Here is a 26,479-nt window from a genome sequence, read left to right on the forward strand (position 1 = left end):
TTCAAGTGCATCCTTACACCGAGTTTCAAGTGCATCCTTACACCGAGTTTCAAGTGCATCCTTACAGATTCCACTTTTTACTTCTTCACCACCGTCGAACCAAACCACTAGATACCACTTAGTAATGCCCATATAAAGTGGTCTTAACATATTTTGGATTATATTTTACCAGAATTTCAGTATTTTCTTTGTTACCTTGTAATCAGTGTATATAATCAATATTTTACGTATGGGATCAAAATTTCGCACTGTTTTAAAGCAAAGTTGTTTCCATTGAAAATGTACTACTCACTCACTTACCAAATAAAATCGAAACCCTAAATTCAAAAGGTATCTCAACTAACTCTACTAGTAGGTGCTTACAAAAACATTCATTACTCACTCATATACTACACCTCTCGAATCCCTAGGATGTTTTCATTCGACATGATACAACAAACTTCGTTCTAATGTTCATAACCCATTAGAAAGTGGGGTACGGCTACATATACGAAGTTGATCACGTGATACTCCAAACTCCCAAACTAGAACACAGCTCTAATATTTTGCAAAGAATGCACAATTCATTTTCTAATTGTTCAACTGCTCACTTTACTAATACCATATATAATTCGAAGTAGACGACGTATTTGACGAATGACACTGCATCATCTTCCCCATAGACGACTGGCTTTTACTCTATTATTTCAGTGAACTAAATAGAAATCAAAATTAAGGGAGCGACCATAGAAACAAAAAAAGAAAAGAAATAAATAAGAAGAGAGAACTTTTTACGATGTAAGCCTCGCCTCGAATGATTTGTGCCTAATTAGGAAATAAAAAAATTATCGAGCAGTAAACCAGAATTTTTCACTTTAACCTTGTATGCATCAACACCCAACGTTTATATTTGGTCAATGTTCTTATTGGACCCAAGAGCCCCCCTTCCCCTTTCCCTTACTCTTTCTCTTTCCCCCACACTATACAAGCAAATCGTAATACAAGTACCATATTTTCATGTCCTCTCCAATATTCCTCTTCATAAGCCAATAAATAGCTTCATCATAACTTACCCATTTTACTAGATGCTAAAGCATGTGATGGAGGTGAAAAGAAAATGTTGAAATACCTACATACAGCTCTTCCATTCCAAACAATAGTGGACGTGATTAGCTACATTCAAAACACAAACAAAAGAGAGGGCCCTCAAGTTAAAACAATTTTTTCTTGACCTTAAGTGTTTTCTATTTCTATTTATATTTATTTTTCTTCTTAATTTCTTTGGGTGAAAAAAAAAAGAAATTTCATTTACGGAAATTATGCATTTGGCAAAGTGAAATTGGACTGCATCCTTATGTAAACGCTATTCTGTTAAACGTGGGCGGGTGTCGGGTTTGGAATCTAAACTGTACAAATATATATAAATTAACGATAAATTCCATTCATCTTCTTTACAAAAGAAGTTGACGAAGAAAAATTAGAGAAAAAAAACAGAAACGGAAAAGAGCAAATACGTTTCCTGATCATTATTCACCCTTACTCATCCATCTCAACTTACTAAACATCTACTTTCAACATTATGAAGATCTCATCATTTGCCATTCTTGCCTCCATTGCATTGACGCAAGCTAAACTGTCAAACCAGCTTCACGCTTTTCTCAAGAGAGCAGATAGCAGTGACGCTACTTGCGATTCGCAGGACTGTTACGACGCAGCCCAGATCTTGGACGACAAATGTCAAGGCAACAGTGACGTGTCAGAGTCAAATGTTTTGCAATGTGTTTGTGACTTGGACGATGACGAATACTGGAGCAAATTGGCAAGCTGTGCTAAAAACTGTGGCGAAGAGGGCTACAATCCTTCCGAAGACGATTTGAGAAAAATTTACTGTAACGCTGCTGAGCGTTATTCTTCAATAATTGAAAACTATTCAACCTACAGTTACGACGATGCTCCATTGGAGACTGAGTCTGAATTGGCTCAGGACTTGACCGAGTTTGCAGAAGCTACTGGTTCAGTCGACCCATCTTCAGCCATTGCAGCTATCTTGAGCACCTTGTCTGGATTGTCTAGTTCCACTGCATCTGCATCTGCATCAGGCTCAGGCTCAAGCACCAGAGGTGCAGTTGCTGCTGCTAGTGAAACCAGCTCTAAAGCTTCTTCTGGTTCACAATCAAAAACCACATCTTCATCTGCTTCAGAATCTTCATCCGAATCATCATCTGCTGCTGCTGATTCTAGCTCCACCACTTCAGGATCAACACAAAATGTCGGTGCTACAGTTGCAGGTTGTGGTTCATTGCTCTCTTTGGCTGTTCTTGCCTTGTTGTAGAAGTGGAAGAGTCATTGTTTGATTTTGACCCAGTTCATTTCCATTCGTTGTCCTATTCTCCGATTTCTTTTAAACACTGCTTAGATATATAGTTTTTACTAAATTGTTTTACTTTACAGTTTTTTTTTCTAAACTTTTCAAAATTCCTTAATCAATGTTGGAAATTTAGAGACCACGTCATATTCTGTAAAAATTTTAGTTTGAGATTGTCTTTGCCCTTGAAACTGAGGTGACTTGATACACTCTGTTGTGTTTTATTTCTTGCACACCTTTCGTATTGTTTGATAGTAAACTCCTTAAACATCATTCGATTTTGATTTTGATTTTTTCATATAGATTGGAGGATGTCTACTGTATAAGAATGGGACAACCAAGAGGAGCAAGGCTGGCTAAAGATGGTTTGGGATATTCAAAAGGACTCAATGCCCCTTGCTATCTCAATTTAGTTTTGGCTCTGGTGATAGACAAAGTGTGGCAAAATGAGAGAGAGAAGGAGAAAGTGAAAGTTTGTAAGTGATTGCGTGTGTCCCAAGATGTGTCAAGATGTATCAAGATGTATCAAGATGTATCAAGATGTATCAAGATGTATCAAGATGTATCAAGATGTATCAAGATGTATCAAGATGTATCAAGATGTATCAAGATGTATCAAGATGTATCAAGATGTATCAAGATGTATCAAGATGTATCAAGATGTATAAAGAAGTGTAAGTACATGTAATTAGATGCAATACAAATAAGAGAGAAAGAGTTGACAAGGGTCCTCCCCTTTAACACACCCGTAACTATTTTACTTTAGCTCTACACAACTACTCCTTTTGAACTAGAGATGTGAATTGCATCATAATGATAACCACGGATATCCAGAGTGCCCCTTGTTTTTTACAATTAATTTTTTGTTTTTGGTATATTCATTTGCAAAAACGACTCCTGGCAGAATAGTCTAATTGCGTGTCTTGCAATAAAATAACTGATGTTAATATAGCCGTATTGTACGTTGTTAACCTTGATACAAATATGAAACATCAAGTTGAATTGAATTAGGAAGACAACAGAACAAGACAACAGAAGAAAAAAACCAAAACAAAACAATCGCGTAAAATAGTCTTGTCTCGTAGTTTGCTTGATCAAAATGTCGTAGTGCTTTGTTTCTGGTGTTTTTGCTGCTGCTGCTACTATTGTTGTTGTTGTCATTGAAGTAGTTCAAGCATAATAACGCGCAATTATAAATGAAAGGAGGAAACTGAAATCTTAGATAGAATTTTATCCAAACAATACAGTAGATGAAGAATATTTTCAGCACACAGACCCTTTGCTTTGTGAGTCTTTAACTGATATTCACCTACTTATTCTATTCTTCAGCGTCGTCTACTTCATCTAGTTCTTCTTCATCTTCTCAACCTTCCCCTTCATCTAGTTCTTATTCAACTTGTTAATTTATATTTTTATATTTTTTCATTTTTTTTTCTCTCTTTGTGTTGTTACAAACACATCATCAGTCTCGTGTTGTGCGATACTTTAATTTTTTTTCCATTCTTTTTTTTTTTCCTAATTGAGTTAACAAAGTTTGAGTTACCACCTAAATTGCCAAATTCTACTATTCATCCTACTAAGCCCAAAGTGATATTGAATAGACACAGGAAGGTGGGGGCAAAGGTAAGTGCAATACAGATGGTTTTATTTACTTAGCTTCTCAACTCACAACCTTCTCTACACTTGTGAACAAAAGAAAGAAAAAAAATTCCTCAATCAAGTATGTAGCATTCCCAACGAGGAACAAATTGTATAAAGTTCATAGACAGTTGGCAAGAGAGCAAGAAAAGTAGACACAATACACGAAGTTTGGAACTTGCGAAATAGTTTATAGAAACACATATATACACACACATTTACACTTGCAAAAACCCAATCTCTCTGAAACGTCTTCTTTTGCAACATCATTTTTCATGTGTATACACTTTTAAACCTCCTTCTCCCTTTCACTTTCACTTTTACTCTCCCATTCACTTTCTCTGATTGCGTGTTTTTTTTTTGTTTTGAGGTTGCATTCTTCCATGACTTGATGTCACCATCTATTTGGCGTATTATAATAACCTCCTTTATGTCACAACTTAAATTAAAGGTGAGAAATAAAAAAAGTGGAAAAAAAAACACCAAAAAAAAAATATAAAATTTATTCCATGGCAAAATCAAAACACCCCTTAAAGCCCCCCTCCACGTAAGCCCCCCCTTTGCGCACACCACTTTTGTATGACCGTAAGTAGTAAAAACGAAAAAAAATTATTTTGTATTTACATTAGACGTAACACATTGGACAGAATGAAACAAGAAATTTGTGTTTAGAGAATCGAAATAATGAAACCATCTTGGGAAGATGTAGATGTTGCAAAATATATTTCACCACCATAAGACTGACAATGTGGTGATGCACGCAATTGTGTATATATATATATATACCGGGGAAATGCCCACCCCCATGAACAAACAATAGCATGAAATATAGACGTCTTCCCACTTTACCAACAATCATTTACATCCACATTTACATCTACATCAACATTTAATCAGTATTATACTAAGTTGAAGAAAACAAGGGGGATGCAGTTACATTCATTATTATCACAGCAGGTCTCACTCTCACTACTATTGCTAGTACTTCCAGTCCTAACCAACGCAGCTAATATTGCAGCGTATTGGGGTCAAAATGCTGGCGGATCACAACAATCTTTAGCTAGCTACTGTTCGTCATCGGCAGCAGATATCATCATCTTGTCATTCATGAACAATTTTCCACAATTGGGCTTGAACTTTGCCAACCAATGCTCTCAAACATTCAGTGACGGACTCTTGGACTGCCCACAAATTGGTGCCGATATCACTACATGCCAAGGACAAGGCAAAATCATCTTGTTATCGTTAGGAGGAGAATCTGGGACTTATGGATTCTCCTCTGACTCTGAAGCTCAATCATTTGCCACTACAATGTGGAACAAATTCGGTGGAGGTACCGATGACGAAAGACCGTTTGGAGATGCCATTATCGATGGCTTTGATTTCGATATTGAAAACAAACAACAAACGGGATACGTTGCTTTGGCTACACAGTTGAAGAGCTATTTCGCAAGCTCTTCAAGACAGTATTATTTATCAGCAGCCCCACAGTGTCCATACCCTGACGAGTCTGTGGGAGACTTGATGGCACTGGTTGACTTGGACTTTGCATTTATCCAATTCTACAACAACTACTGTTCCATCGACAAACAGTTTAATTGGGACACTTGGAGTCAGTATGCCAGTGGTAAAAACATCAAATTGTACTTGGGAGTTCCAGGCTCATCATCATCTGCAGGCTCAGGTTATGTTGACGCATCAACTATTGCAAGCACAATTGCACAAATCCAAGGAGACTCGGCGTTTGGAGGTGTTTCCGTATGGGATATCTCCTCAGCACCAACGAGCTTCTTGAGTCAAATTAAAAATGCATTATCGGGTGGCTCCTCAGTATCCTCGGCTTCTGTGTCGGTGCCAGCAGCTAGTTTATCGACACTCAGTACAGTATCTTCAAACTATAATCCATACACAAGTTTGGTAGGCACTCCAACATACTCAGCTGTTCAAAGCAGCGGAGTTGCTGCAACAATAGTTGGAAGCTCAACTCCAACTGCAACTACAACCTCAAGTACAGGAGGTTTCTGGAGTTGGATTGGTGATTTGTTTGCAGAATCTTCTTCTTCTCCTTCTTCTTCTACGGCCACTGCTGCTGCTGTTGTACCTGTGGCGTCAACTGCACCGGTAGTAGTAGCACAACCAACTACTTCATCTACCCCCGTGGCTGCTGTGCCAACTACAACATCTAGTTTCAATTGGTTTGGTCTCTTTGACTCGCCGACTACTTCCACAACTCAAGCCCCAGCAATCACTTCTTCTGCTATTTCTCAAGGAGCACAAGTTGTTGAGGTCACTAGTTACGTGACACTCACGACAACTGTGGCACCAACAAGATTTTACAAGAGACAAGTACAATCAGTAGATGCCGTCGACTCCAGCGCATCTCACTTCCATCCAGGATACCTATTAATTGTGGGATTGCTCACAGCTCTCTCATACTTGTGATTTTTATTACACATATTGTCAGACTTAAGTAGTGTTCGGTATGCTTAAAGTCTGCGCAGTAATAGTAATATTACTGAGTTTAGTGTGTTTGAACTAGAGATATGTTATTATAAGGTTATCGTATTTAAAGTTGATATAAAAGCTTACTTAATCTAAAGTTGGTTTAAGAAGATATAAACGTTCTTTATCGAATGGCATTCTGAAGCTCGTTTATATTTTTCTGACAAGCTCAAGTCTTTAGGGTAATTGAGTAGAGTTGCTACAGTCAATTACTTGCAGACAAGACTCTTACTGGTCATGTTGTTTCATGTTAGGTTATAATATGAGGTTGCACCCATTAAGGTTGTGTAGAGTATTGGCCAAACCTCTACCTTCTTAACGGCAAAACAGCATTAGTTGAGGTGAAACATTCAGGTGAAACAATCATTTAGGTAGTCTGGTTCCGACACATATCATTGACTTATTTAAAAAAAAAGGGATGAACAAATTTTTTTTTTCTTCAATTGTCTAATATTATTATAATGAGTAAATAAGTGATTCAATAAACGAATTAGTAAATGAATTAGTAAATGAATTAGTAAATGAATTAATAAATAAATAAATGAGCAATTTACCATATATATAAATCAATTGTTGCTTCAGATCCCTAAATCCTCATATATTCATTGGGTCACTCCAGTCGGGGAATATATTAACGAGATCGAGGTTGTTTATAAAGTCCATCGTCAAAATATCCTCCTTGTCTGCATCTCTTTCTTCAGTAACCAAATTGGAAATCTTCATCGATTGTTTATTATCGATATTACCGTAATCGTGCATCTTGTGTCTCAAATCATCATCTTGGACATCAGACACTCGAACGAAAATCTGCTTCAACTTCCTTAAAGTCTCTATCCAATTCTTGCCCAACCCCCAAGATGTACGCCAACTCTTGAGTGTCTCGACCGAGTCCTCGGCCATTTTCAGATACTTGGCGGCAATGTCCTGGTTAAACTGCGCAATCAACACTTTTCTCGGGTATGCAGCAATATAGAGACTAGTGGCGCCTGTTGTAAATACATGGAACCCCGTAAATGGTGCAATCACCATAAGATTCATTGGCTTCAAGATCTTTGTTATCAGGTCCATCTTGTCCAAACTATCAAACAATTTCTTGGCCTGTTCTATCCACCATCCAGTGGGAGAAGAATCGGGCGACGAGTAAAAATACTCACGACAAAGAAAAATACGGCAAAGAAAGAAAAGACCATGGAAATAGGCAAAGTCTGCCGCCAGTCCGTTGGCAATATGTGCATCCATCGCCTCAAACCTCAAATGCTTGGGTAAATATTTTTCAAAATTATCCAAATCAACTGAGAATTTATAATACGGCGATTTATCATCCCACGGTGCACACCTCTCCAACTTACCACCAGTCTCGCCAACCCATTTGGAAATATTTCGCCAATGTTCAAACAAGTATAGCATAAACCCACAACACGAAACTTCTGCTAAACGCTTTGTATCTGCTTCTTGGATATACTTGCCAACATCTTCCCGAAAACATTGTTGCTGCCCACTAACAAAGATAAAGCTCTTTTCATCGCATGGTAACCTTATATGAATATCCTTAAGAGAAACACAAGAAGGGCTACTTCTTCCGCTTGCATTGCATCTATCCATCATATAGATACTCCACATAGCCCTTCTTCGCACTTCCAACTCCAATAATTGACCATCGTGCATCAATTCTGTGCTTTCCTCATCTAGACCGAGAATCATTGCCATCCTGGCAGCGATTCCCAGGTACATATGACTTCTGGATGCATTTCCCTCGCCCCATTCATGACTGCTCAATATACACAAGGCTTGACATCGGCTCAATGATGGCAGCTCAAAGTGTTCTGCCAATAGTCGTCGTGCATGCCATCCAAAGTAGTTTGAAGCATTCGATGCCGAGTTTGCAGAGAGTGAAGCAGTAGATGTAATGAAGTTGGGTTGGAAAGTAGCTGCGGTTTTTTCGTCAAATGCACCGTATATTTTTGGCATTTCGGGATGTAGTCGAGCACATAGCGCAAGTATGCTCAAGAGTATTGCAGGATCTGGCTGTAGTGGTGTAATTGTCTTTGGTGGGTTTTGAATAAAAGTACTTGGGTCAAATGTCTCTGACCTTAAAAATGTTAGAAAAGTAGGTTTGTGGAAGATTGGGAATATGCCCTTGTATTGGTTTTCAAAGAAAATGATAACTACTTGAATGATTAATTCTTTACTTGGCAACTGCACTATGGGTTGTTGTAGATGCTGGTATTGTGCATGCTTGTTGTGACTGGCTCTTCTGCCTGTGCCTGGTTGTTTCCGTTTAAGTTGTGAGTTTTTCAAAGTGTACGAGCACTTTGTATTTAGAGTCATACATCTTTGACAAGTTGTAAAGTCTCCATTGTTTCTGCATTTCAATTTGCTTTCTCGACATGTATTGCAAGCAACACTCGCTCGTTTTAACTGGACTGGTTTAGTTATTGATGTCATTGTGAAGAGGAGGTGTGGGGTGAGGGGGGGTTTAAGGGCTGAAGTGGGAATATGGAGGGTGGAGAACGAATAACAGTAAAGTGGTTAAAGTAGAATTAAAGTTAAAGAACCAAGGGATATGACGATAATATATAGTAGTATTCTAGTTGGTGAAAGAAATAAAGAAATGTTCTTTTAATATATAAAAAGTTGTTTGGTTTTGAAAGAAAAAATAAATGTAGTTCTTTGATTTGTAAACATTAGATAACGGATTGTTGGGATTACCGTTTTTTTTTTATGTTGCAAAAGCTTTGTGAAACGTCGCTACCTTTATGGATTTGAGTAATAAAAACTTAAAAAAGGGTGAAGCCACAGTTTTAACTTATATATACATATATATACATGTACTGAGAGTCTGACAAACGTGCACCAAACTTTTCTGAAAAAAAAAAACAACGACGAGTTGGATGAATGGATAGTGAGTGGATGCAACAGAACTTTTGAGAGGTGGATGGTGTAAGAAAATAAGAGGAGTAGGTCTAAAAGCTAGTTCTAGTGTCTAATGTTTATACTTTCTATTTTTCTTCTTCTACTTCTTCTTTAAATATATATTACAAATTTATCTTTTTCTACTCTAAAAAATTTAATATTAATCTACTCAGTTTCTCTTTCAAAGGAAAAGATACCTATAAACGGCTCAATCTCATCCGGTCGTCCTTCAGGACATGGTCCATTAAACACCAAGGTGGGTACTTCCTCTTTATCGTCGTCTTCTGCAACTGAAGAGCTGGCTTTTTCTTCCATAATTGGTGTGAAATCTATCCTTAAACTGGTTCCTTCAACAACAATATATAACTTGTATTTCTTGCCCAAGAAATCATTGCTATTGTTATAGTGTATAAGTCCCTTTGTGCTTCCCGTTATTAGCCCCATTGTTGACCCTATACCCATGATATTTGTACCACCCAATCTGATGTATAATCCACTAAGACCAAAGGGAGAGCAATGGATTTCCAAGTCGCACTCGTTTGCATACTGAAATGTTACTTGCTGTTCCAGTAGCAGCGATACTGATGTAGGAGCTGTGCTTGATGCTGTTGTTGAAGACATTGTTGGATACCAAGTGATTGTTTTGTTTTGTTTTATTTTGTTTTGTTTTGTTTTGATAAAGATTGTGATCAAGTGGACTGATTCTCTAAACTCTAAGAATTGCTGAAGATTAATATATTGTATACAAGAATGTGGTATAGATATGTGACTTATTCAATATCTAGTGCATAATTTATAACCACTTGTGAGGACCTTGAAAAGTTTGAACTCTCTTGTATAACCCCTTTCCAACGTATACTTGATCCTCTCTATTGATATCTATTTACATGGATGTTTTACAAGCTTCTCACAAGAATGTCTCGCACACTCACACACTACCACTCATACACACAAAAGGAAAAGGAAAAAAAAATTTGGGAAAAGAGAATAGAGAAAAAAAGTGTTGGTAGTTCCTTAAGCTGTGTTGTCGCAGAATTTATCGCCGACAATATTTTTTTCTTCAATGATAGTGGAGGTGGAGGAGCGAGCGAGCGAGAAAGAGAGAAAGAGGGAGTACCGATGGTGGGGGCGACATTTTTTCGCGACACTGCTAAAAAAAAATAGTTGCGAAATACTAAAGAGGTTGATTATGATAATGTTAATGATTATGTTAGTGGTTGTTATTGTGGTCTTTCGAGGTAATCTATTAGATTCTGGAGAGGTATTCCTATATTGAGTTAGTTTTACCCCATGCCACGATAAGGTTGTTATAAATTTATGCAAAAATTGAGATTCAGAGAAAACAGTGTTTTAACTTATCAATGTTAACAACAAATAAGTGTTCATATGCAATGGTTTGGGGAACTTTTTGTGATGGTGAGGTGGTGGCGGATGTGCTTCTAAATACAATTGGTGTATAGCACATTCTAAACAAAAAAGACTCACCTCTGAGGAGTAGCAACGGGTATAAACATTACCTCTTTTTTTGCTCTAAACAAATAAATGAGTTTTTTGAGTTTAGGTTCTAGGACATGGTTTATATGTTGTGGGAACAAACCTCTCTTCTTTCATGTCTTTTTTAAAGAGGGGAAGTGTTTCATAGTCAATTTGATAATCAATTACATAAGAATAATTTACTTTCTTACATAAGAGCTTACAGATACACAAATTGTAAGCGGGAATTTCAGAGTGTGAATTGAAATGTCACTTTCTAACCTAAAAAAATAAAAATAAAAAATAAAAAAAACTGAATATTATAACCTCGGTAGTTTTCAAAATAGGTCGTGCGCAACCACACATGAATAGGAAATTAAGGTAGATGATCCACGGTACAACAACAGGAAATGTTCCCCTTCCTCCCCCCAAATACTTTGATAGAACTTGCACTTCCTTTCAGCAGCAACTTAGTCAGAATGAGACCAGTTATAAAGACATATATACAATAGTTACTTGTCCAGTGGTCTCTCCCATCTTTCATTTCTTCACACACTTTGAATAAAAGACACTCCAATATTTCTACATGTGTTGATGTAGATAATTGTAATCGATGACGTACTATATCCGTTCCACCCCTCAACCAACCCCTCTCCAACTATGGTTTCTTGCCCCCAGAAAACCTTACAGTGTGTGTCTCTTTATCTCTCTCTCTCTCTCTCTCTCTCTGCCGCTGTCTCTTATTTAACCGATGATACACTACAATCCCAACTGGTTTCATAATCTCTGCTATGCTCGCTTCCCCATTAATATTCATATATACAAGTACACACATAAATACTCAATTTTTTTTAAATTCACTGTTTTATTTCACAGGCAACTTCCCATACTTAACGAGAATGAATTCTCTCAAATGTCACACAAAAAAGGAGGAGGTGGAAAAAAATTATAAGAAAGAAAGAGGGACACCTACCTACTCTTTACTTCTTTACTAAAGGTTCTTCAATAACCGTTGGCACAAAAAAAAAAGTAATGCACCAAAATTTTCCCCACACTGCCAAAAGTCAAAGAAAAAAAAATAGTAACCGTAGAAACTAAATATCCGTATATACATTAACCCCATATATTACTCCAAATTTATTAATATATATATATATATATAGCCACCGACCCGCCCCCCTCTTTTATTTCTTTCTTTCTTCCCCTTTCCATTTTCCTTTTCCCATTTCATCTTACCAACATACTTTTATTTCACCTCACACCCTCCACCACATATATATACAAAACCCTATCGACACTATTAGTAGATAGCATAGAAAAGCAATTTTAATTCTTTCTTCTTCAACACAAACCTTCATATATATATATCTATATACATATACAAATATTCACAAAAATGCAATTAAATCAGACAAGTGCAGCAGGCAAAAAGTCAGTTCTCGAAAAACACCCAGACGATGTCGTTATCGTGGCAGCATACAGAACTGCTATCGGTAAAGGTTTCAAAGGAAGCTTTAGAAACGTGAGCACAGAATTCATCCTTACCGAGTTTCTCAAACAATTTCTTAAGAAAACCCAAGTTGATCCTAACTTGATTGAAGATGTTGCCATGGGTAACGTATGTAACCAAGCTATTGGTGCAATGGAACATCGTGGTGCATGTTTGGCTGCTGGTATCCCATACACCTCTGGTTTCATTGGTATCAACCGTTTCTGCTCCTCAGGTTTGATGGCCATTTCAGATATCGCAAACAAGATTTCCACTGGTGAAATCGATTGCGGTATTGGTGGTGGTATCGAATCCATGTCACAATACTACAAGAAGGCTATGCCTTCCGTCGACCCACACTTGGGCGACGACGAAGCCGTTGCCGGATGTATGATCCCTATGGGTATCACCAACGAAAATGTTGCTGAAAAGTTTAACATTTCAAGAGAAACTCAAGATGCATTCAGTGCCGAGTCATACCAAAAAGCTGCAGCTGCAGTTAAGGAGGGCAAGTTCAAAGATGAAATCTTGCCAATCAGATCTATCATTAGAACCGAAGACAAGGATGGTAATGTCGTTGAAAAGGAAATCATTGTTGACACCGATGAAGGTCCAAGAGCAGGTGTCACTGCCGAGAGTCTTTCCAAATTGAGACCAGCATTTGACGGTACCACAACTGCAGGTAACGCCTCACAAATCAGTGATGGTGCTGCCGGTGTGCTCTTGATGAAGAGATCACTTGCTGAATCTAAAGGATACCCAATTGTTGCCAAGTTTGTTGCATGCAGCTCAGTTGGTGTCCCACCAGAAATCATGGGTGTTGGTCCAGCATACGCCATCCCAGAAGTCTTGTCCAGAACAGGCTTGAGCATTGAAGACATTGATGTTTACGAAATCAACGAAGCATTTGCCGCACAATGTCTTTACAGTGCTGAACAATGTAACATTCCAAAGGAGAAGTTGAACAAGAACGGTGGTGCCATTGCCCTTGGCCACCCATTGGGTGTGACTGGAGCAAGACAATACGCTACCATCTTGAGATTGTTAGAACCAGGTCAAATTGGTGTGACTTCGATGTGTATCGGTACTGGTATGGGTGCAGCATCAGTCTTGGTGAGAGAATAAATTACATAGTTTAGTTTTAATAAAAATTATTAAGTATCTAGTTCACCTTTAAATGTAAAATTTTATCTTTTCGGGGGAAACTAAAATGGTTGAAAAGATTGTTATAAAATACATGGCTATAAATTCAATAAAAAATGGACGCAAACTAATAATAATAAAAATAAAATAATAGTAATAATAACAACGATTAGCATGGCCAAACTGAAAAAATTAAAAAAAAAATTGGAAACAAAACGTTAAGTGTCCAATGTCCAATGTTTGTTTTGTTTTTTTATTTGAAATAAACGTTGGAGCTCTTTCTCTCAATCTTGGGTTCCATGCTTGAACCACTCTCTCCTTCCTCTTTATCTATTGGGTGGTGTGCTCTATGAGGAAACCAAACAACATTGACTGGTGGTAAATAGTAATGACTTGAAATTGGAAAATACTTGTATTTACCCATTGATTCTAGATCAAGCGAAGATGTAGAGTAGCTTGACATGAGCTGGTTTTGTGATTGTGATTGTGATTGCTCATTTTGTTGCTTCTTCTTAGCTTCATCCAAGGGTGATTCCTGTCCATTTACAGTTATAGGTTGGTGTCGATGTTGTTGTAGTTCGCCACCTTCATGTGCTTGATTAGTATACCTCATTCCATAGGCAAAGTCCCCACGCTTTTGCAGATTATCTTCAGCATCAGCATCGCCATCATCTTCATCTGCAAAATCACGCGTTCCATGACTTCTTCCACCACCAACACTGCCACCACCAAAACCTTCACCGCCTTCACCATCGTCGGTATGAGAATCGTCCTCCATATTATCACCACCGTGGTCCAAGCCATCATCAAGATCATCTTGTTGGCCACCTCCATCCCTCTCTGCTCCTTGCGATGCCATCTTGAAACTCTTGCGTGAATTTGGTTTACGACACTTGATCAAAATATCCTTTCGCTCAGCATAGAAACTAGGGTTTCTTCCACGAACAATAATGGGCTCGCTCACCAATTCGGCTAATAAAAATTCATTGTTAGCTCCCTTGTTCAAATCAGTGGCAACCTCCATTTCATCAACATAATCATCATAATAAATGTCAGCAACAATGCAGCTTAATTTTAGTTTCAAATGGTAGTAGTTTTGAAAAGTCAAATTACCATTATTCGGTGTAGCATTCTTGAATTGTAGCTTCTTTACCACAAAAAACTTATCTGCTACATCATCCGAATACGTTGGAACCACTTCGTTTAGTACAACCACGTGCTCCTGTGCTGATACAACATTTGGCTGTACAATATCATCCTTAGTTTCCATTTGGTAATTCGAAGCAACTCTCTTTTCCTTTTCACGTTCTCTTTCTAAATCTTTAATGTCATTGCGGATAATTATAGGCACATTCTTGGAGTTGGACATGTTTGTTACTGCATGGATTTCAATCTTGAAATATTTGATTACCCGCGTTGTAGTGTAACCATATTCACTTGTTTGTAATTTCAACAACTTGAACCCCTTCTTCAACCCTGCAAGGTTCATATTCATCAATATCTGGATATAGTTTCTTCTATAGCACGAGACAACTTTGGGGTTTTCTGTAGTTGGAATATTGGAGCTCTGTTCTTTTGTTAAAGCTCCAGTTGTTCTTTGCAATTCGTTTTTTGTGAAGATATAGTTGTTGTTATCAGTGTCATTGGTAAAGAACCGGCCATTTAAGAAGCCACAAAAATCAACAGCGATTTCATTGTTGTTATTATCGATAATCTTGTAATCATTGATACTCGTAGCACCAGATTGTTGAAAGTCTAATAATCTGCGGATGTTTGCTGGAGTATAGTCAATATGGAAATCAAAAGGTTGTCTAGTATCGCGTTTGCGGTGCTTTATTTTCTTCTTTTTTGGACTATTGGGGGTACTAGTGGATTGGTACAGTTCTCCAGCAGATTCAATCGGCCGTTGCTGTTGTTGTTGTAGCAGTTGTTGTTGTTGCTGTAGTAATAGTTGTTGCTGCTGTTGCTGTTGCAGTAGCTGTAGCTGAGGTGTTTGATTATTGGTATACCCGTTATTAATCCACTCGCCGTACTCGCCAAACCCTCGCAAGTAACTGCTACTATTTGTATGCAGAAGGCCCGAGAATCCTTGTGGAGATTGAAACTGCAGAAGTGGCACTTCACCCATGTATTGCAGAGGTTGCTGTAGCAGTTGTTGTTGTTGTTGTTGTTGTTGTTGTATTGGGAGCGGTACTACTTGCTGCAGCAGTTGCGGTTGCAGTTGCAGTTGCTGCATTAATTGTGGTTGAAAAGTTTGTTGGGGAAAATATTGCTGGAATAGTGGATTATGAAAGTTTGAATAGTGCTGTATGTTGTTTGCACTTGTTTCGTAAGGCAAGTATGGTGCATAGTGGCTGCTGCTTGAGTGTGAATATGGTAGTTGCTCATTTTCAATATCTGTTGTTGGTCTGTTGATGAAATTATTGCTGTTCAAAAAGTCTTGATAGCTCGTCGAGGTAGAAAGGTCCATATTTGCTCCATTTCCCCTGTTTGCGTCTTCCTCCAAGTTTGTCAGTGCACCATTATTGGTGATACCGTTATTGTTGTCTTTGGGTAGCATAAAGTCTCCATTCGACTGCTTTGAACTCCCGAGCTGGTCGGAATGGGGTACTGGTGTATTCTGTAATGTCTGGAGGGTGTCTGGCAAAAACAATGCTGTCAAATCGTCAATGCGGTCGTTCTTGTTGTTCAATGAGCTCATTATTGGCGAAGAAAAAGACGGGATAAAAAAAGTTATTTATGTAAAATCTAAAGATGACTTGTGAATCAACAATGAATCAATCAAATAAAAAGGGGGGAGGGGGTTTGGATAAAAAGATTAGTGTATAATGTAACTAGTAAATGAGTTGAACGAGCCAGATGTGGAGAGGTTGGGGGTGTAGTAGAAATTTTCTTTTATATTTATAGAAAGGGCTTTTTAAAAATGGCGTTAAAGTTGTTGTTAAAGTTGTTGTTAAAGTTGTTGTTAAAGTTGTTGTTAAAGTTGTTGTTAAAGTTGTTGTTGGAGCTCCAGTAATGAATAAAGTTGACTTTATATCCCTTGCATTAACTGCGAAGGTTGATGCTAATTTCTAGCTTTTGTTTCTAAAGTGGATTGCTTAAATTCAAATGATAGTGCCAATGCCAATGCCAACTCTAAACCTTAGTGCTGGTGGTTGATGTACCAGAACTAGTTCTAATCTAAGACAGTGTAATGAAGTATAAAAAGGAAAGGGAATGTTGTAGAAGATATGCTTTTGCTCTCCTTGTTCTTCTACTACTTCTTCTTCTTCTTCTCCTCCTTTTTTCTTTCTTTCTTTCTTATATGTTTTATACCTTATGTTTCTATGCTTGTTTATATATATATATATATATATATATAAGTAGTTTGGTGTATAATATTATAAATTCCACTGTGTCAGAGAGATCTGTGTTTCTCCAGATTAAACTTTCTCGCAGTGTTGAAAAAAAATAAATAAAAAATAAAAAATAAAAAGAATATAAATTACGCCGTAAGAAAATAAAAATAAAATAAAATAAAAATTAAATAAAATAAAATCCAAAATTCCACCCACTAAAAGAGGTAGTGAAAAAAACAGCGGAAGCAGTCAAATGTTTTTGGCTGGGGGAGAGGGAAAAGAAATAGAGAGAGAGAGAAAGAGAGAGAGAGGGGAGGATGTTGGATTGAAAATAATAAATTTTTCAATAGTGTCACAGTGCGACACACATTGGACGCTCTGTGCCCTCGTTTCCGCTAAGTGAATATTTGGAGAATATTGCACGACATAGGAAACTTGAAACTTCAAACAAGATGAGTTTATATAAATAGGAACGAGAAGTGGTAAAATTAACTTATCACTATTATATAGAAATATCGGTAAAATATAGATTTTATACGGTCAACTACATTGAACACAAATCACTAGGTGAACGTGCAGAGTGTATACTCTCACGATTCTCCTTACTAGTGACTTTGTATGAGACAATTTACTCTCTTAACTTATGAGCATTGAGACCTTTATAGGTGCGATCATTGACAATTACACTTAGTTGGAATATAGCCTATCAAGTCACGAACTCAAACCGCTGGTATCGGTGAGCTACCAGCTCAAACCGATGCTCAGCAGTCGTACACTTGTTACTTGTGACAGTGCTATGCGACAGAATGGCGACCAGAGTGAGGACCTCAAATCCTTGCAAATCATGTTGTTTGAATGATTTGATATGGTTACCTAATATTTCAAGTAATTGATACATTGGTTGAGGCTACTGTTAAGCAGTATTGTCGACCAGGATATTGAATGATCATGACATTTCAATACCTTGGCATTTCAACATTTGGTCAATATCATTTATGAGAAGGACCTGTGGAAGAGTAAATCTCCTATCCACGAATTAATAGCTTCACTATTGTGAACTACAGTTTAAAGGAGGAGCTACTCCTCATTGGAGAACTATGCGAGTTTAGTCCAATGGAACATAATGCATCGTAGTCATCGGGACGTATCCGAGACTACACCAGAAAATATCAAATAGCGTATACTGTCAACACTTTATGATGGAATATTCACCCATCAGTTGACAAAGGGCGAAGGTTGTAGACGTTAGACAGAGTGCAACTATAGACCGAATAGAGTCGTGTCTGCTGACTTGGCTATAGTTTGAAGGCTGTACGTGTGATAGGCATGGCGTTGAAACGAGTACCGAAGATTGCACGGGTATAGGTGGCTACCCTCAATTGGTGCAAAGATCGAGGAAAGTATTTTTAGGATAATGACCACATCCCTAATTTGGGTTTATATCATTTTTTTAAAAAAGACTTATTACATTCTAGAAGGTAAATAAGCACCGTTAAAGCAGCGTTTAAGAAATCATCATTACTGTCTACGGACTCATCTGAGTATGATGGTAGCAGACTAAACAAACTACACGGGTTATCGGTGAGGTAGAATTACACCAGATAAAAACGGCGGAGATGGTAACTACCGAGGGAAAGACTAAATTGCATCTCGCAAGAAAGACTATATAGCATCTTGAGAGAAAGACAGAATTGCATCCCGAAAGAAGCAACCAATTATTATTATGAAACTACAGTGTTTCAATAGGTCGTTCAATCATCACTTTATTAGAGATACTGACTTAGCGCCTGCTATATAGGAGGAGTCAAATCCGAGGCACTCATTTATTGTCGACAAAATTTTTAAGATGAGGCCAGGATACACGACTATGCGCTGGTGAAAAATTTTCACCCTACTCAACAAAAATTGTTGTCCACGACCTCTTACTCGCGTGACGAGAACTATAAGTATTCCCGAGATTGATTGAACGAAACCCTTGATAATTTGGAACAAAGGGTTTATCTACCATAAAAACATTTCACCAAAAAGTTTAACACCAAGTATATCACATATTACATTCAAGCAAAATATTATTCCAAAAACTTGAAAAACTTCTACTACAAATGTCATCTTCAACAAAAGATTCTAAGACCTCTAATCCTACTCCAAGGAGTATCAACCCTGGTCCAAGTAAACCAGACCTTGCTGGTGTCGACTCATCTTCAATTTCCGGGCAGTCTATTTCTACCTCGGGAAGAGCCGATATGAGCGAAGGTGAAGATGAATCTCCTGGTTTGAAAAGGACAGAAGCTCCTCAAATAAATCAGGTTGAGATTAACGAGATCTTAGACTTGAAATCTGAGATGATGATGATGCAAGAGCAGATGAAACAAATGACTGCTATGTTTAAAGCCGCTATGATTCAAACAGTCCCGCAACTTAGCACTCCTGTACCAGCTAGGAACGATGAGGCTAACAAGGCCCAGATTTCGGATGATAACAACAGCATAACCCTGCCAACTGACGTGCAAATGAAAGTTCATCCGGAAGAACACACATTTTCACCAGGACGTAACTTCCCTACCTCGAGGCCACACTCACTCGCTTCACCCTTGACTCACCAATCCCGTCAAAGTGGTACTCCTAGTGCTTATGGATCTGATAGATCTGTTGCATCTTACGATGGTATCCTTTACCATGGAGAAGTAGTCCATAGCGGATTCTGGGTTGAAGGCCATGAAGAAGCTTGTCAAATCATAAACGAGGCAAGACAGAGGTACCCTCATGGGGAAGACGTCAGGGTAATTCCATACATTCGAGTCCCAGACATAGCTGTCGAAAAGGCATTCATGGCGTACTACGACAAACTCCTTGCCAAACAAGGGAGAACTCAAAATGACAATATGGCACTCGGTCAGTATGACATTGCAAAACGTGTCCCTTTGAAGTTCTCCGATGAGGAAGGTTTCATGTTCTGGTTAAAGTCGGTTTTGTGGCACAAACACACCTACGGTGTTCCTGATAAGCTCATCATTAATGAGTTAAGGAACGGAGCTAATTTGACGAAGTCAGAGTCGTTGAAGGACATGATTGAGATGTCATGTAAGAGTGAGGGCCCCTTTGAACAACCGGTGGTTGATTACTTACCTATCTTGGGCAATGGGGGCACTCCTCCAGAAACGAACCAAGTTACTGATGTTATGACTGCTATCCATGATGCTTTGAAAAAGAAACATAATCCTAGAGTGAAAATGACCATTATTGGTATTGCTGTCAAAAAGTATTTGAGGATCACCAATACATCTCACCTAGCACAGGAAACATGGATCTCAATCTTTAAGACCCTTTTCGAAAGGATGGGTAGTGTCATGGATCAAATAATCATGTATATGACCCCGGAAGTTAAAATCGAAAAGCCGGGAAGGACTGGACCAATAGTCACGTTTGAAGATGCGTCGATCATAAAGATTGGCCTTGGACTCCTCAAGAATAAACCTAACGATAAAATCATTCAAGGTGTCAAATCATACGATTTGACATTTGAGAGGATCTGGGATGCTGTTAATGCAACATTTCAAACGAGGATGCATCTTATCTCAGATGACGAAGAAAAAGATGCCGGTACTACACTGGTGTCTAAAGGTGACAAATCACAAAAGACTACTAAATGTAATTTTTGTGGAAAGTACAGACACACTGTTGATAGTTGCCACTTATTGGTGACTGCTTTGGATGAAAAGTTGGTAAAGAAAGTCGATGGGAAGTATTACTTAGCAAACGGTGAACCGTTGGTCATGGATTTCTATAAGTGTCCCCTTTTAAAACACCTGAGCTTGAAATCTCTAAGTTCTAATGCGAGGCATCGCACGCCCCCAACAAAGTAAGTCCAAGGCAGCACAAGTTATGGAGGTAGAGGTTATTCCTAAGAGTACAGTCACTAGTAACTCTAGAGAAAATACCCACCACGAACGATTACCGACAGAAGTGATGCAATCTAATTCTCATATAATGTCTGATTCAATAGATGAAGTGATTAAACCCGGACCCATCATGATTGATGACGTCCCGGTTTACTTGGTGCACGCAGCCAATGCTCAATCTGCTAAGAAGGTAGTGAAGGATTGGACTGCGAAGAAAGCCCATCTCCCTAGCTCGCGAAAAGATGCTCACAATAAGTTGAAGGCTGATAAGGTGAAACAGCAACTCAATGCAGCAGTTAGACAACGGCAGGAGATGGAGAGAGTGGAGCGTGAAAGCGCACCTAGCCCTGTAACAGAGCAATCTATGCAGGAGTCCCGACGGGAATTAGACACTGAGTCCCCGCCGATCGGAGAGCAGTCTCCACCCTATGACTCACATTTACCATTCCTGGAACTCCAGTTTCCAGATGAAAACATAGACGTAGACCCAGACTACGAGTATGAAGAACCTAGCTCGGCTGGTATTCGGTTCGAACCCTCCGCACTGACAATGGATAGGGAATTAGAAAACCTAGCCATGGAGGACACCGTAGATCCTGATGAAGAGTTAAAGTTATTCCTATCCGAAGGAAAAGGAATTGAACAGACTTCTACGCCACCGGAGAATGGAAACATGATGAGTCACCCTCAAGAAGAAGTGCCTAAGGTGAAATCTGACGTTGTTGTTAATGAACCACTTAATGAGGAACAGGCAAATGCTACCGCTGATGATGGAGTTGACTCCCCAGTGGCTGACGATTCAATTAAACTCTTTAGTGTCGAAGACATCTTGAGAGAGAATCAGCTAGATGAGCTTGCCAAATTAAGTGCAACGTCCGACCAACCACACCACCTTGCTGACGATTCCACTGATCCACAGCGGAAAAGTCAGCGCCGAGTACGTACTAGTAAATTGACCATACTAGACAAACAGGCTGCATTCAAAGATGCCATGAAACATAACTTCTTCGTGTTTATGGATCTTTCGAAGTATTTGGGAATGCACGATGATGCTCGAGCCATGATGAGAGAAAGTACTAAAGCTATGTTGGTTGACAGAGATGTTTTGCAGAAAGCCCTTAAGGATGGTATTGCCAAGTTCAAGAAGAAACCAGTTGTTACTGAAGTAAATCTGACGACCACTTCGACAGGCTACCACCAACCAGGGGTCACTCAAGAACTACTCTGTTTCCCCGCATCCATACATGGCCGTAGGATAGAAATGAAATACGACACCGCGGCCCAGTTGAGTTTGATCAACCCGCAAACACTAAAAGGGTTACCAATTAAGCCTTTTCCCTTGAGCCAGCCAGTATTTGTTCAAGGTGTTAATAATGACACCAAAGCAATTACTCAGGGAGTGTTTTTAGATGTTACTGTCCATTTCATCTCCTTACCTGCAATCCTCTATTTGCACGAGCAAATTCCTGTTGGTCAGGTACTACTCGGGTTGCCATTCCAAGATGCGCACAAACTCTCCATTGGGTTTACTGATGATGGTGATAAACGAGAGTTACGTTTCCGCGCGAATGGCAACATTCATAAATTCCCTATTCGTTACGATGGGGATTCTAACTACCACATCGATTCATTTCCAACTGTCCAAGTGAGTCAAACCGTCGTCATTCCTCCCCTTTCAGAGATGCTTCGACCTGCATTTACCGGGTCTAGGGCGAGCGAAGATGATATTCGGTATTTCGTGGACCAATGTGCTGAGGTGTCTGATGTCTTCTACATTAAAGGTGGAGACCCTGGCAGACTTAAGCCTGAAATACACCCTCCCGTTCGTATCAACTTGCGAGATCCGAATGTTCACTGGCGGATGAAATCGATCCCATTAGGATCTAAACGTACCGCTGCAGTAGAGATTCTCCAAGAAATGATACGACAGGGGCAATTGGTCTATAGTGATGCGACTTATCGGAACCCATGGTTTCTCATAAGTAAGAAGGATGGAAGGCATCGATTGTTGATTGACCTTCGGGAACTCAACAAAAATGTGGAGTTGGAAGGGGGTCACCCACTCTCCGTGGATGATCTCACTACAGAGATTAGTGGTTGTTGGTTTATAAGTACTATTGATGTGCAGAATGCGTATTTTCAAATACCATTGGATGCTGCTACTAGCGATGTTACCAGTTTTAACAGCCCGTTAGGTTTGTTGAAGTATGCTGTCCTTCCTCAAGGATATATCAATTCAGTAAGTGAGTTTAGTTCTATCTTACAAAAGATTTTGAGCCCAGTTGCGAAGGATGTGATGTGTTTTATTGACGACATTGCCATCGTGGGTCCCAAAGTAGATGAACTTACCGACTCACTGGTTCGAGAACACCTAGATAAGATTGTCGAAGTGTTCCGTCTTCTAACCAATGCTGGCTTGAAGATTAACCCTGCGAAGTTAAAGATCGCTGTACCTGAATGTGATTTTCTTGGATACCATATTTCACCTGCAGGGAAAACGTTAATTAGGGGTCAAGTGGATGCATTATTGAATTACCCACTCCCTAACACGGTCAAACAGCTAGAAAGTTTCCTTGGCTTGGTCAATTATTACCGACAGTTGATTGTAGGGCATGCTGAGTTGACTGCTCCCCTCTACAACTTAGTCAATCAAGCAAGGAAGGAACCCAAGCATCAGATTCATTGGGATCCTACAACTAAGCGGTTTTTCCACCAAATCATCACAGTACTAACCAACCAACCGATTCTCCAACCCCTTAATTTTAAGGACCTCATTACTGTCCACACTGATGCTTCGACAGACTCTTGGGGTGGTGTGTTGCAAAACACCAATGCGGCTGGAGAATCGAAACTAGTCCTGTGCTATTCTGGAAAGTTCCATGGTTCTGAAAAGAACTATACTATTTACGAAAAGGAACTTTTCAGTATTTATAAGACGTTTGATGCAATCCATCCACTCTTGTTTGGATTTACTGGGGTCATTCATTTGTACTGTGACAACAAAGCTCTTGTCCTTGTGATGAATAAACCACTCGATAATTCACACTTTGTAAATCGGGTTTACAAATGGTTGAACTTCATCAGGACCTTCAACTATCAGATCCATCACATTGATGGACTGAAAAACATCATTGCCGATGCTCTTAGCCGATGCCACACGTCTACTCCGCAGACTGATCATTATGAGGTCAGAGAAGCTATTGCCGAGTTTAGGGCGAAGTTGGATCCTAAAGTACTAGCAGAAGTTAATGTTGTTACCATTGAAGCTGAGCCTAATAACAGTTATAAGAAGATCCCACTTCAAGCGCTTAGAAAGTACCTTGAGGCACGTACCATTCCCGTTTCGCACAACGCACCTGCTGACGCCAGACGTTTCATCAACCGCGCACTAGAGTTCTATTTACATGATGGAATCCTTTACAAGTTAGGTCGGACCGGTTCATACACTCGACGCGTCGTTTATGAGAACAATCAGGTTGAACACATATTCAATCTTGCTCATAGAGATCGTGGTCACCCAGGAGTTGAGACTACGTTCAATCTAATAAATACTGGATTCTACATTCCGAACCTCTATCGCAGACTTGCCGACTATATCAAACGGTGTGTTTATTGTCAAAAGGACCAACCTGCAACTAGGCAGCGGGATCCATTGTACTTGAACTACCCGGCTGGTATGTTTCATACAATCGTCTGTGACTGCGTTAAGCTCCGTGACGCTACTGTTGTCGTTGCACGTGACGAATTTCTGGGATGGCCCGAAGCTCAGGTTTTACCAAAGGTTACTGCAGAGGCAGTAGCCGACTTTATTTATTCAAACTTTATTGCTCGTGTAGGAACCTTTAGTGTTTTGAAAACCGACAATGGTCGTGAATTTCACAATGAGGTCCTCCAGCAATTGCTCTCAAATTATGGCATTTCTCCATCTTATTCTGTACCGTACCATCCGCAGGGGAATGGGATGATCGAAGCGTCGCACAAACGACTTATCAGATTCATCAAACTGGTTCCAGAGAATAAGAATTTGAGCAAAGTTTTGAATGCTGCATTGTGGGTGGATCGTACTACGGTTCGTAAACGTACGGGATTCACACCACAATACTTGGTTTTTGGATTTGAAGGTAATAATCTGCTCCAATCATTGATGCAAACACCATCTGATATACAACAATACACGGAGGACGAACTATTCAAGTTCCGCGTTGGTCAGTTTTATTTCCGTAAACAACAGGAAGACTCTGCTAAGGAAACTCAACGCCGCGATCGGGATCATCAGAAGGAAGTTTTTGACAAACGTTATGACACTAATATACCGATCAAGAAAGGAGACTTAGTCTTAGTTTACGATGCTGCTACCAACAAGATGGGCTTGAATTGGTCGGGTCCTTTCGTTGTCCGGAAGGTGCTGTCGAGGATTTACTATCTTAGTAACCTCCAAGGCATTCCCATGAAACGTCAGTATACTAGGGAGATGTTGAAACCGTTTGTTGCCGCTCCGCTTAGTACTACAAAATGATTTTCTACTTTGCAGGGGGGGAGGCCACAACGGTTATCATCAATTTGTACAGTTATTTTACCTCAAATCAATTTTTTCCGAAATGCAATGAAAATAAGGCCGTATCGCTCATTCAGACTCTGAAGGGGGGGAGGATGTCACAGTGCGACACACATTGGACGCTCTGTGCCCTCGTTTCCGCTAAGTGAATATTTGGAGAATATTGCACGACATAGGAAACTTGAAACTTCAAACAAGATGAGTTTATATAAATAGGAACGAGAAGTGGTAAAATTAACTTATCACTATTATATAGAAATATCGGTAAAATATAGATTTTATACGGTCAACTACATTGAACACAAATCACTAGGTGAACGTGCAGAGTGTATACTCTCACGATTCTCCTTACTAGTGACTTTGTATGAGACAATTTACTCTCTTAACTTATGAGCATTGAGACCTTTATAGGTGCGATCATTGACAATTACACTTAGTTGGAATATAGCCTATCAAGTCACGAACTCAAACCGCTGGTATCGGTGAGCTACCAGCTCAAACCGATGCTCAGCAGTCGTACACTTGTTACTTGTGACAGTGCTATGCGACAAATAGGATGTTTATTTTTATTCTAACAGTGCAAAACAAAAAGGTTAGAGAATGAATATTATAGCGAGATGCTTTGTGATGACCTTTTATGGATACGAGACAAGAAAGTTGAATTGGTTGGCTTTTGTTTTAATGTTTAATTTATGATTAATTATTTTTTTATTTAGGCACCAGTACAGATACTATCGAGCAGCAGAATAAAAAAAAAAGAAAACGATGCGTAAATCCGTGGTGATTCGACAATTCCTTTTTGAGTCCAACCAAACAGAAAAGGAAAAGAAAAATAGCTATGACGTCTGTGTGTGTGTGTGTGTGTGTCTGAAACCTGTCTTTTAATAATATAGAGAATAAAGAAGTTTCTCCGTCTCTTTTTTTTCTTTTGATTTCACTTTACATTTACATTCTGCTTTCATTCCAATCCTTTTCTGATTTGTGATTTTCCAGGGTGTGTTTGTGGTATGATTTAGTTTAGTTTAGTTAGCTAGGTAGTCAGTTAGCTAGCTAGGTAAGCAAGCAAAGTATAGTTTCCAGGGAAGAAGCTAAAAAGAAAAAGGACTCTATATTTTTTTATTTTACTGTGTTTTGGAATAGAAAAAATAGATTAGGGACTCTGCTCACTCAACTCAAGAATGAGCA

General features: G+C 39.0%; 7 protein-coding genes across 7 annotated transcripts; 4 read left to right on the forward strand and 3 right to left on the reverse strand. All coding sequences in view use genetic code 12, as the record gives it.

The window, feature by feature from the left end:
• Window positions 1–1,558: 1,558 nt before the first annotated feature.
• PVL30_000001 (uncharacterized protein) lies at window positions 1,559–2,311 on the forward strand (the record flags this gene model as incomplete). Its single annotated transcript, XM_061119136.1, has 1 exon — window positions 1,559–2,311. The coding sequence occupies one exon, from the start codon at window positions 1,559–1,561 to the stop codon at window positions 2,309–2,311; it is 753 nt and encodes a 250-aa protein (XP_060975119.1).
• A 361-nt stretch (window positions 2,312–2,672) lies between these two features.
• On the forward strand, window positions 2,673–6,424 carry CHT1 (Chitinase 1; the record flags this gene model as incomplete). Its single annotated transcript, XM_001528801.2, has 3 exons — window positions 2,673–2,709; window positions 3,674–3,691; window positions 4,965–6,424. 3 exons carry the CDS (start codon window positions 2,673–2,675, stop codon window positions 6,422–6,424), a joined length of 1,515 nt encoding a protein of 504 aa, XP_001528851.2.
• A 654-nt stretch (window positions 6,425–7,078) lies between these two features.
• On the reverse strand, window positions 7,079–8,929 carry PVL30_000003 (uncharacterized protein; the record flags this gene model as incomplete). The annotated part of the gene is made up of 1 exon (XM_001528802.2): window positions 7,079–8,929. One exon carries the CDS (start codon window positions 8,927–8,929, stop codon window positions 7,079–7,081), a length of 1,851 nt encoding a protein of 616 aa, XP_001528852.2.
• A 633-nt stretch (window positions 8,930–9,562) lies between these two features.
• Window positions 9,563–10,018, reverse strand: PVL30_000004 (uncharacterized protein; the record flags this gene model as incomplete). Its single annotated transcript, XM_001528803.2, has 1 exon — window positions 9,563–10,018. The coding sequence occupies one exon, from the start codon at window positions 10,016–10,018 to the stop codon at window positions 9,563–9,565; it is 456 nt and encodes a 151-aa protein (XP_001528853.2).
• A 2,248-nt stretch (window positions 10,019–12,266) lies between these two features.
• POT1 (3-ketoacyl-CoA thiolase B, peroxisomal) lies at window positions 12,267–13,484 on the forward strand (the record flags this gene model as incomplete). Its single annotated transcript, XM_001528804.2, has 1 exon — window positions 12,267–13,484. One exon carries the CDS (start codon window positions 12,267–12,269, stop codon window positions 13,482–13,484), a length of 1,218 nt encoding a protein of 405 aa, XP_001528854.2.
• Window positions 13,485–13,755: 271 nt separating this feature from the next.
• On the reverse strand, window positions 13,756–16,203 carry PVL30_000006 (uncharacterized protein; the record flags this gene model as incomplete). The annotated part of the gene is made up of 1 exon (XM_001528805.2): window positions 13,756–16,203. One exon carries the CDS (start codon window positions 16,201–16,203, stop codon window positions 13,756–13,758), a length of 2,448 nt encoding a protein of 815 aa, XP_001528855.2.
• A 2,739-nt stretch (window positions 16,204–18,942) lies between these two features.
• Window positions 18,943–20,703, forward strand: PVL30_000007 (uncharacterized protein; the record flags this gene model as incomplete). The annotated part of the gene is made up of 1 exon (XM_001523993.2): window positions 18,943–20,703. The coding sequence occupies one exon, from the start codon at window positions 18,943–18,945 to the stop codon at window positions 20,701–20,703; it is 1,761 nt and encodes a 586-aa protein (XP_001524043.2).
• Between the last annotated feature and the right edge of the window lie 5,776 nt (window positions 20,704–26,479).

Source organism: Lodderomyces elongisporus, chromosome 1 (genome assembly GCF_030384665.1).
Source record: "Lodderomyces elongisporus chromosome 1, complete sequence".
NCBI lineage: Eukaryota > Fungi > Ascomycota > Pichiomycetes > Serinales > Debaryomycetaceae > Lodderomyces > Lodderomyces elongisporus.